General features: G+C 45.8%; 1 protein-coding gene across 1 annotated transcript in view; it reads right to left on the bottom strand.

Moving 5' to 3' along the window:
• LOC127666483 (zinc finger protein 728-like) overlaps positions 1-8,559 on the bottom strand; it is a 34,649-nt gene extending 26,090 nt beyond the window's left edge. Inside the window, exons 1-2 of the mRNA XM_052159299.1 lie at positions 8,443-8,559; positions 1,617-1,743 (exon numbers count right to left, since the gene is read on the bottom strand). Of these exons, the coding sequence (XP_052015259.1) occupies positions 1,617-1,743; positions 8,443-8,448 (133 nt within the window). The 5' untranslated portion in view covers positions 8,449-8,559. The remainder of the gene's footprint in view (positions 1-1,616; positions 1,744-8,442) is intronic.
• Positions 8,560-11,032: the final 2,473 nt, after the last annotated feature.

The following is an 11,032-nucleotide window of genomic DNA, read 5'->3' as shown; positions in this document are numbered from 1 at the left end:
GCTTTTAAAATAGCCACATGGAACTAATCAACAGGATGGGCAATGGTGGTGCGTGCCTTTAATCCCAGCATTTAGGAAGCAGAGGACAGGGCAGATTTCTGAGTTTGAGGCCAGACTGGTCTACAAAGCAAGTCCAGAAAAGTCAGTAGCTCATAGAGATACCCTGTCTTGAAAAAACAAAGGTAGTGGGGAGAAAGAAAGAAAGAAAGAAAGAAAGAAAGAAAGAAAGAAAGAAAGAAAGAAAGAAAGAAAGAAAGAAAGAACCGAAGGTAAGAACAAAGGAGGGAGGGAGGGAAGGAGGGAGAGAGGGAGGAAGGAAGGAAGGAAGGAAGGAAGGAAGGAAGGAAGGAAGGAAGGAAGGAAGGAAGGGAGGAAGTGTCTCCTCTCCCCCGCAACTAAGCTGGCTGGCAAGCTGTCCAAACTTCTGATGGCTACCTCCGGCCTTTGTTCTTGTGAACAATAAGGCTCCGCACCTAGGCTATCTACACCGCCCCCAAGCCGGTGTTTACCTGAGTCGCCAGCCCGAAGGCAGACGACCCGCTGAGACCTGGAGCCAGAGAACTCACAGGACCGCCTTTGAAGCCACCAACTTGTGGGGGGTTGGTCGATCCCCCAAAAGACTATTTAACCTGTCTTAAAATTATTAAGACCAGTCTGACCGGAATTCCCGCCTTGACTCAAATCTCTTGTCGTCTCCTCTGTCCCTGTAACCCCAAAATTCTCTCAACAGGTAACCCGGTTTACATGTGGCTGCTGGCAGCTACAAGGAAGGAAGGAAGGAAGGGAGGGAGGGAGGGTGGGAGGAAGGAAGGAAGGGAGGAAGGAAGGAAGGGAGGGAGGGAGGGTGGGAGGAAGGAAGGAAGGGAGGAAGGATGAAAGGGAGGGAGGGAGGGAGGGTGGGAGGAAGGAAGGAAGGAAGGGAGGAAGGAAGGAAGGGAGGAAGGGAGGGAGGGAGGGAGGGAGAGTGGGAGGAAGGAAGGAAGGGAAGGAGGAAGGAAGGAAGGAAGGAAGGGAGGGAGGGTGGGAGGAAGGAAGGAAGGAAGGAAGGAAGGGAGGAAGAAAGGAAGGAAGGAAGGAGGAAGGAAGGAAGGAAGGAAGGAAGGGAGGGAGGAAGGGAGGAAGGAAGGAAGGGAGGAAGGAAGGAAAGGAGGAAGGAGGAAGGAAGGGAGGGAGGGTGGGAGGAAGGAAGGAAGGAAGGGAGGAAGAAAGGAAGGAAGGAAGGGGAGAAGGAAGGAAGGAAGGAAGGAAGGGAGGGAGGAAGGGAGGAAGGAAGGAAGGGAGGAAGGAAGGAAAGGAGGAAGGAAGGAAGGAAGGAAGGAAGGAAGGGAGGAAGGAAGGGAGGAAGGAAGGAAGGGAGGAAGGGAGGAAGGAAGGAAGGGAGGAAGGAAGGAAGGGAGGAAGGAAGGGAGGAAGGAAGGAAGGGAGGGAGGGAGGGAGGGAGGAAGGAAGGAAGGAAGGAAGGAAGGAAGGAAGGAAGGAAGGAAGGAAGGGAGGGAGGGAGGGAGGGAGGAAGGATCTAGTCAAAAGCTCAAGCTCCCATGAGATATTCTTCAAAGGCAGGGAGGTAGGCACATATTGACAGTAAAATAAGAATTCTCTATGGAAGCTATCCTCACCCAGGAACACAAGGTGGCTGTAATTCTCCAGCATCACGTCTCTGTACAGATTCCACTGAGCAGAGTCCAGACATTCACACTCCTCTGCAGAGAAATCAATGGCCACATCTGTGAATGACAGAAGGTCCTGAAATAAAAATAAATGAACAGTATAAATTAGATGATAGGACGGTGAATGATGTCAATACAGAAGCCAGCTTGTAGTCTCCTTTTGCCCAAGGTGAGGGGAGACCTAGAAATGCTTCTAATTGATGTGTAATGTTGCTTACACTCTTCAAAACCACCTCTAAGAAAAGAGAACGGTGAGGGCTAACAAACTTATGTAGATATAGTTTTATAAATATAAAATGTAAAATTTAGGAACCCACAAACAATGCACATTTAGTGTGGCAGGCGTACACTCTCTGCCAGGCATTCCATTCGTCCTCACAGGGGAGAGGCACGCACCACCCTCAACACTTCGCACGCACCACCCTGAGAGGACGTGCGGTGGAGATGGCGCCCGGTGCAGCGGCTCTGGGCTGAGGTTTCTGTGTGCACTCGTCCACGCTCGTCCACAGGTGGGAAGAGGACAAGGGCACCGGGGACAGGAGCTTGAGCAGCCAGCGGGAGAATAAAGGAAGACGCAGGGATGAAATGGAAGGGTAAGAGCCTTACACATTTGCACAATTCAAACAGCAAAAATAGCACTTGGAAGATATTTACACCAAATGTGAGCCTAACCTTTAAGTACACTAAATGTAATTTTAACACTGTCTCTTTCTCCCTCTCTCTGTCAGGTATTCAGGCATCTGCTATGTTCCTAAGGCAGAGTTTGAACTCATGATCCCACTGCATTGCTCTTCGAGGGTCTAGTATTACTAATACATGACACTACTCTTTATTCTTTCTCTTATTTTTAAACTTTCTACATTTTAGCTCACCTGTTTTTCTTATCTCAGTATATAAAGTTTCACAATCATCTATGAAGTTAGTAATATTTTTACTGTTTATGATAATCTTATGAAAATCAGAGATTTTGGGCTGGAGAGATGGCTCAGTGGTTAAGAGCATTGACTGCTCTTCTGAAGGTCCTGAGTTCAAATCCCAGCAACCACATGGTGGCTCACAACCATCCGTAAGGAGATCTGACGCCCTCTTCTGGTACATCTGAAGACAGCTACAGTGTGCTTACATATAATAATAAATAAGTCTTTAGGGGCTGGAGAGATGGCTCAGCAGGTAAAGAGCACTGACTGCTCTTCCAAAGGTCATGAGTTCGAATCCCAGCATCCACATGGTGGCTCACAACCATCCATAAAGAGATCTGACATGTACAGTGTACTTACATATAATAAATAAATAAATATTTAAAAAAAATAAAATAAATCTTTAAAAAATGAAAGATTTACATATTAATGATGGATTATATAACATTAGATAAATGTTAGATATATACTTTGTTAGATAATGCTATGTGTTTACTTTGCATGATTTTTAAATAAGCTTAAAAACAAATAGTTTTATATTTAAAATGCTCAAAAGCCTGCTTTGCAGGTTTCTGAAATACACACAACAGGACTGTTACATACAGTTAGGATTCTGTGCAATTGTATCCTAAGTGTCACGCTCCTACCTAACTTCATTGTGCACACGATGGTCCATACTTCCTGTGCCTCTCTTCCTCAGAGCACTGGCCCAGTGAAACACCTGTATTATTTCCAACTTTGGTGAGATTAAATTCTCTGGAGTCTCTCTATGGCTAAGATCATATTTTATGTGTTTTTCCAGGTCTGAAATTATAATTCCATCTATACTGCCACAGACAATCCTCCATGTCTTGAGGCTCAACTGGACTGCACTTTGCATAAGTGCATATGAACACATGAACGGATGTAGTGCCTCTACTTTCTTTGCTTTGCAAGACCGCCTGCAGCCTGTCAAAAGATTTTGTGATGACGACATAATGCAGAGTCACAGGGGTTCCCAGTTGTCTGCAAGCTAGTCTCAGGATTTATTCTCATGTGACATGTGCAAAGCAAAGCTGTTGGAAAGGATCACGGATGACAGCAACATGGATGCTCATCCACCTAAACGACCCAGCTACTCCAATCCTAGTTAGACAGCTCCAAAGGAGCTGCACCAAGCCCACATTTCCAGGAAAAAAAGCCACTTGGTCATGGTGGGTGGTTCTGATATTTGCCTGTGTCCACTTTCCCGGACACTGCCACAGCGGGTCTGCACTGTCATTGAGGCGACACTTTCAACAGTGGCCTTTCCGAGCCTCGCTCACGGCAAGCTCCAGCTGCTTCCCATCACCTCTTTGTGCCTTCAGAATCAATTCCATGGGAGAGACTCACACACTAGCAAGCACAGCTGTAGCTTGAAATGCAGGCTCGGCCCCTCCACAACACTCCACGCAGCTCTGAGTGCCGTGGAGATACTCACAGAAGACAGAACCTCAGCGTTGCTGCTGGTCCCTTTTTAAGCACAGCTGATTTCTCAGTCCCATCTAACAAATGTTAATTGTCCCGGTAAATTAACGGGGTCATGTCAGTAGTACTGGTCTTGAGTACCTCGAGAACTTATGAGTGGTTCTCTTCCGTACCAGCTGAAGAGAAGCCAGAAGAAGGTGGGGGAGCAAACTGAGGGATGTGGGATTTGAAACCTCAAGTTGCCTCCAATGGCACACCTCCAACCAGGCCACACCTCTTGATTCTTCCCAAGCAGCTCACCAATGGAGACCAAGTATTCAAGAATATGAACCTATGGTGCCATTTTCACTCAGACCACCACAGAAGTTTTTATCTGTTTCATGCATATAAAGCTCAAACTGTACCATGGTTCACACATTCTTTACTTTCCTGGGACAATTCATGTAGCTTAGCTGGGACCAAGAAATCGACTGTGATCCGGGCGGTGGTGGCGCACGCCTGTAATCCCAGCACTCTGGGAGGCAGAGGCAGGTGGATTTCTGAGTTTGAGACCAGCCTGGTCTACAGAGTGAGTTCCAGGACAGCCAGAGCTACACAGAGAAACCCTGTCTAAAAAAAAAAAACCAAATCAAAAAAAAAAAAAAAACCCAAAAAGAAAGAAAGAAAGGAAGGAAGGAAAAAGAAAGAAAGAAAGAAAGAAAGAAAGAAAGAAAGAAAGAAAGAAAGAAAGAAAGCAAGAAAGCAAGCAAGCAACTGTGATTGAAAGGAGACCAGCATCCTTAAGGACCTGCCTTATGAAGTTACTTCTTCAGAGTCAGCACACGGAAACCGTGGTGGAAAGGCAAGACTACATTTCAAACTAGCATCTGGATTTCATAATCGATGAGTCTCCCACATGGTACTGATTTTAAAGACATGCAGGCAATGAAAAGCAGCTGGGGCTTAGCACCGTGAAAGGCTAGGAGAGGCCACTGGTGGAGAGTGCAGCCTCAGCTGCAGTGGAGACCCCATGAGTCATGGAAACCAAACACAAGAAAACGTCCTAAGGTCATACACCATGATCAGGTTGCTTTTATCCTGGAAATTTAGGGTTGTTTCAATCTGATATTTGACAGGGGTAAAAAAAAAAAAAACATACACTGGAAAAAAGATAACACCTTCAATAAAGGATATTTGGAAATCTGGGTGACCACATGCAGAGGAATGAAACTAGACCTGTATCTATTTCCCTGCACCAAGTGAGATCCAAGTGGATCAAAACCCTCAATTTGAAACTTGAAATACTAAGCTGCTAGGAGAAAATATAAGCAGTACCCAACAAGACAGAGGTGCAGGAAAAGACTTTTTAAACAGGACTGCATTTGCCCAGAAATTAAGGCTAACAATGGGCAGGTGGGATTTCATAGAACTAAAACTTTAGGTACAGCTAAGTGTGGGGAGTACATCCCCAGTTAACTTCAGTTGACTTCTTGCTTATGATTACTCATGAAGGAGTCTGCCAACATCTGTCTTTGTTTTTAGTTAAGATGTGCATTACTTCTTGCCAAGTTCCTGTGCTTATGCCGATGGCCTTGAGAGACTATTCAAGACTGAACAAAATGGCCTTGGCCAAACTTAGATACTATGCACCATAAATCCTGCCACATAAGCATTTGTGGTCATTGTTTAACTTCCTGGAGTTAGTCATGCTTTCTGTTGCTTGCCTTTAAAAGACCCTGAGAAAATACGCTCACTGCTGGTGTGGTACTGACCCGCAGCCCTCCCATCTCTGCCTCCTGCATCTTCTTTCTGCCTTTCCTGTAATCATCCTCACTCCTCCAGTCATGGTTCCCAGGTTGACTGACAGGCAGCCTCCAGCAGCTCAGGAGACAAACAACTGAGTGAGCTAAGCAGAACCCCACAGGCTGAGAGAGAACCTCTGGCATCTACACAACTGACTGGGGATAAATACCAAAATATATACAGAACTCAAAAAACAAAGATTCAAGGAAACAAATGACACAACTTTATTTTAAAAATGAGATAGGGATTTAAGAAGAATTCTCAATAGAAGAAAGAAAAATGGCTAAAAAAAAGTATCTCAAAAAGCGTTCATCATCCTTAGCTATTAGGGAAATCAAATTCAAACAACCGAGGTTCTGTCTTATCCTAGCTGGAAAGCCCAACAAAGTAACTGAGACAAATGCTGGCAAGGAGTGGAGGAAGAGGAAGCCTCACTCACTGTTGCTAAGACTGCAAATGCACAGCAACTCTGGAAATCAATATGGAGAATGAACAAACAAGTAGTCATTAATGTACCATTTGAGTAAGCTAGACCACTCCTTGGCACGTGCCCAGAGGACTGTGCATCCTATTCTACAAATACTAGCTTGGCCATGTTGGTTGCTTCTCTATTCCGGATAGCTAGGAAACAGAAACAATCTAATATTCCTTTAACTGACAAATGAATAACGACAATGGCGCACACACACCATGGAGTACTAGTAAGCTGTACGTGAAAATGACTCATGCACTTGACAGGGAACTTTGTGCGCCCAGGAAAGACGATGCTGACCCAGAATGACAAATGCCACAAGTTCTCTCTCCCATCAGTAGTTTCTAGCTCCAAATCTTCAGAGGTGAGTTATACAGCAGGAAGTAACCATGGAAACCAGGAGAGTAAAAGGGAGCATGTGGGGAGGGGCATGAGGGAGGAGTAACTGAACACAGGTGCTCTGAAGTGGGGAAGGGGAAGCTGGAGGAGGCTTCAGCTGGGAAGAGGGAGGGAGGTCAGTGCAGATGGAGAGGGTGGGTGAGATAACACCAAACCTCATGAAATCATACTCTATACTTACCAAAAATTATACACTATACAGTATATGCACACATAGACAAAAACCACAAGAACTCTCAACCCCAGAGCTAACTCTCCAGGCCTCGTGATGTTTACTTTTTAATTATTTATTTTTATTTTTGTGCATAAGTTGTTGCCAGCTTTGTGTGGGTGCACAACCTGGCGCTCCTGGAGTGCAGAAGATGGCACTGGCTCCCTGGGACTGCAATTAGACAGTTATGAACCACCATGTGCGTGCTGAGGACTGTGTTTTCTTTTAAATAGGTCTGTTGCAGGAAATATTTAAAAAAACGACCGGCCAACTCCCCTGCCCCCACCTGGCCATCTCTCCAGTGGTCTTGCTGTCCTGCCAACTCTCTCACCCTTGCCAGGGCCCTGAATACCTTTGGCTTCCATGCAATGCCCCACACACCCTACGATCTGCCACCTCAACACCTAATTACCCCGTAGAAACAAGACTCTTACAGCTTAATTAACCAATCAGATTTATGTATCAATATCACAATTTACAAGATGCCAATACAATAATTTCAGAGCCAACTGATAATGATAAAAGTTCTATCCCAACATTTCTAACCATGTGAAAACTTATCTATTTATGGCTGGTAATTGCCACGCGGGTTCACATCATAGTTCTTCTCTCCCGGAGATATTCATTCATTCTCTCTCTCTCTCTCTCTCTCTCTCTCTCTCTCCCTTCACTCTCCCTCCCTCCCTCCTTCCCTCCAAGTCTTAGTTCCCACACCAAACTCCCCCACAGAACTCCCTGTCCTGGAAACTATGTGCCACATGAACGGAAAACCAGAGTCCTGGGCCTGTCGTAGCATACAGGAGGGCCCAGAAAAACCCACTTGCTCTAGATTTCCTGAGAAATCTGACAACAGCAACGTGAAAGCTAGTGACAGCAAGCTTCCCCAGGCAAGGCGGACTGTGAGCTCTCATCGCAGCCTCCGGTACGGTCAGCCAAGCCACCCTGCTCTAACCATGTGCTGTGTCTCAGTGTAGCTTCTTGCTCCATTATTTTAATGTAAAGTTGAGTCAAAGTGAATTTTACCCCCTGCCTTAAGATTCTAGGTACATCTGAGCTTTTAAAGTCACAACATATCGATCAAAGTAAGAAGTAAACTTAATACACATTGACATTGAAGGGTGGAATAATATTCCTACAACACCCTTTAAATCTGGTATTTTAAAAGCAGCCTAAATTCCAGTGGAAATGCTTGGGCAATATCGCTCTTTTGGAATTCTTCGCATAGACTTGTGGGAAATGAAGTCCCTCTAATCATGACGTCACTAGACAGGACTCTGCTTTCTGATCTCCATTCTCGCACTAGCAGGCCACCTCTCAGGTGTCTGAAACACAAGATTGACTCTGGCAGCCGCTCCGTCCAAACAGAGCAATCAGTCCTTGCACCATGAGCGCCCCCTCCCCTGCACTCTGGCCAAGCCTAGGTCCGCACTGCACATCCAGGTGGGCTTCTCTCCGCCTCCCGCCCAGCCCTCCCCGCTCCCTGCACGCCGGACCCGCCCACCCGCAGAGTTCCTGAGGCTTGCAAGGCTAGGCTGCACCCGGACCAACCTCCATGTCCAGCGTGGAGCACAAGCCACGCTGTCCCAACTTTGAGAAAGCCGCAGAGTTTTGGAGAAACACAAATGCAACACGAACCCGGAAGCACAGAGAGCAGAGTCCTGTCTAGCGGGGTCATGCTGAGAGAGACTACATTTCCCAGAAGTCTATGCGAAGGACTACCCTGAAGCTCAGAAGGCAGAGTTTATAGCCAATGGACTGTATGTAACTGGAATTAGGCTGCTTTTAATATTCCAAATTTACAAAGGGCATTTTGGGAATATGAGTCCAGCCTTTTGACGGAAACGTGTATTAAGTTTACTCCTTACTCTGATCAATGCTGTGACTTTAAAAGCTCAGGGGTAACTAGAATCTTATAGCAGGAAGAAAAAAAAAATCACATTGACTCAATTTTACTTTAAAATGACAGCGCAAGAAGCTACATTAGGCCACACCACAAACTCTTTAGGATAGTTTTTTGGAATCAAGTTTCCTGGAAATGTTCTGAAATCTCAGCTACTCTGGGGTTTGAGACAGAAGAGTCATGAGTCTATGTCCCAAATTACAGAGCACCAAAAGAGGTGGGGGCCACTTACTGGTAGTGAGTGCACTTGCCCGGAGTGAAGGAGGCCTCGGTTTAACACCCATTGTGACACTAAATCAATGAGAAAAACAAACAAACAAACAAACAAAAATGAACCGTTTTGGTGTGTACACTGAAATCCACAGTTTGGGGCGTGGGCCAGGGACCACATATGTCTCTTATCGATAAGCCCCAGAAACCCTTTGAGATTTTCATCTGTCCTTAGACCCTTGTCCACACGTCCCTCCATTAATCCATGTAAACAATGCAGTATTTGAGAGAGCTGTACCAGAGCTTCACCGGATTCTCTTTCACAAACTCAGACAACTATTCACCACCAGGTGATCACCCGGCTCCTGGCTCCTCTCCCAATGGGAGGAAAACTGGTCTTGGGATCAGCATAGCATGAGAACTGACTCCTGACCCATCATCCCTCATTCATCATAGGATTCCTCTCTGTACAAGGTCGGATCTGCCCTATTCAGCTTCCTGTCGCTTTTTGGACTCCTGGCATTGCTCTCATGTGGAAATATGTAAAGGTTTTTTGTTTTGTCTTCTTTTTTACTTGAAATTCACTATTCCCCTGTCTCGTAACACAGGAATGACTCTTCCTCTAACACAAAGGTATCAGAAATAGATTCCTGATCATACAAAGTGAACTCATTGCAAGGAAGGGGCTAGACTGACACCACAGTGTGTCGGCACTCCCCATCTCATGTGTGTTTTTTCCTGTACTGGTAACATCTGAGACCCAACTATGAACCCCATGAGAGGAAAGAGTTCATTTTCCTGCGACGGTCACTGATTCACAATGAGATTACGCCTCGGATGAGACAGTGGGAAGACCAGATTGTTCTGTTTTGTTTCATCAGAAGACACTCATTGTGCTGGGTTTTATCTCAACTTAACACAAATTAAAGTCATCAGAGGAGTGAGCCTCAGTGAGAAAATACCTCTATAAGACTGGGCTCTAGACAAGCCTGTAGGGTATTTTATTTTCTCAATAAGTAATTGATGTTGGGGGGTGGCTAGGATGTGAGTGGTGCCAACCTAGGATGTTGTGGGTGGTACAAACCATGGGCTGGGGTCCTGGGTTCTCTATGAAATCAGGCTGAGTAGGCAGCACCCCTCCATAGCCTTTAGCTCCTGCTTCCTGGTTCCTCCCCTGTTTGAGGCCCTGCCTCTGCTTTCTCCAATGGACAGTAATCCAGGATATGTAAGCAAACAAATCCTCTTATCCCTGTGATTGCTGGTCTTGGTACTTGACTACCTCTGGAATTAACTGGATTCTGGAAATGGAGGGCACACCTGTGAGGGATTCTTTTCTGTTTGGTTTGAAGTTGGTGGTTCCACTTTTAGTCCAGTCTTTTGAGGTAGGAAGGCACATGATTTTGGTCCCAATCTTGAGCTGGAAAGACACACCTTTCATCTGGATCGCACCTTCTTCTCAGATCCTATATAACAATGAGTTTTAACAAGTGGGTATAGCCCCCTTCAGGGTCGAACAACCCTTTTACAAAAGGGAAGACAATGGGGTGGGGCTCAGTTCAAGTGGAACATAATCCAGCCCACTCCTGTATGAAGATGAGGAAGGTCCAAGTGATTCTTGGGATTGTAGATGCTTGATCCCTTCAGACACCGATGGTCCTGCAATTGTTCAGTGTGGAGACTGTAAAACAGGGGAGTATACCCCTCCTCCACAGGGGCTGGAACAGAGAGTCTAGGAATCTTAGGATTTTATTCAGCCTCTGACTCATTGACTTGATAACTAAACAGAGGAGTCTCTCTTAAAAGCACAGCATTTGAGCTAAGCAGGAGGGACACCAGCAGTCCAGTGTTATGTTAACGTGGAAGGAGGGAACCTGGAGAAAATGTCTCCAGAAGATCCAGCTGAAGAGCATTGTTTTAGTGATTACCTCTGAGGGTGCATCCATATAGATGGTGCCATGCCTGGGCTAGTAGTCCCATGTTCTATATGAAAACAGGCTGAGCAAGCTAAGATGAATAAGCCAGTAGGCA

This window comes from Apodemus sylvaticus, chromosome 16 (assembly GCF_947179515.1).
Source record: "Apodemus sylvaticus chromosome 16, mApoSyl1.1, whole genome shotgun sequence".
NCBI lineage: Eukaryota > Metazoa > Chordata > Mammalia > Rodentia > Muridae > Apodemus > Apodemus sylvaticus.
Note: the sequence above shows the minus strand (reverse complement) of the source record. Positions and strands in the feature narration are given on the sequence as shown.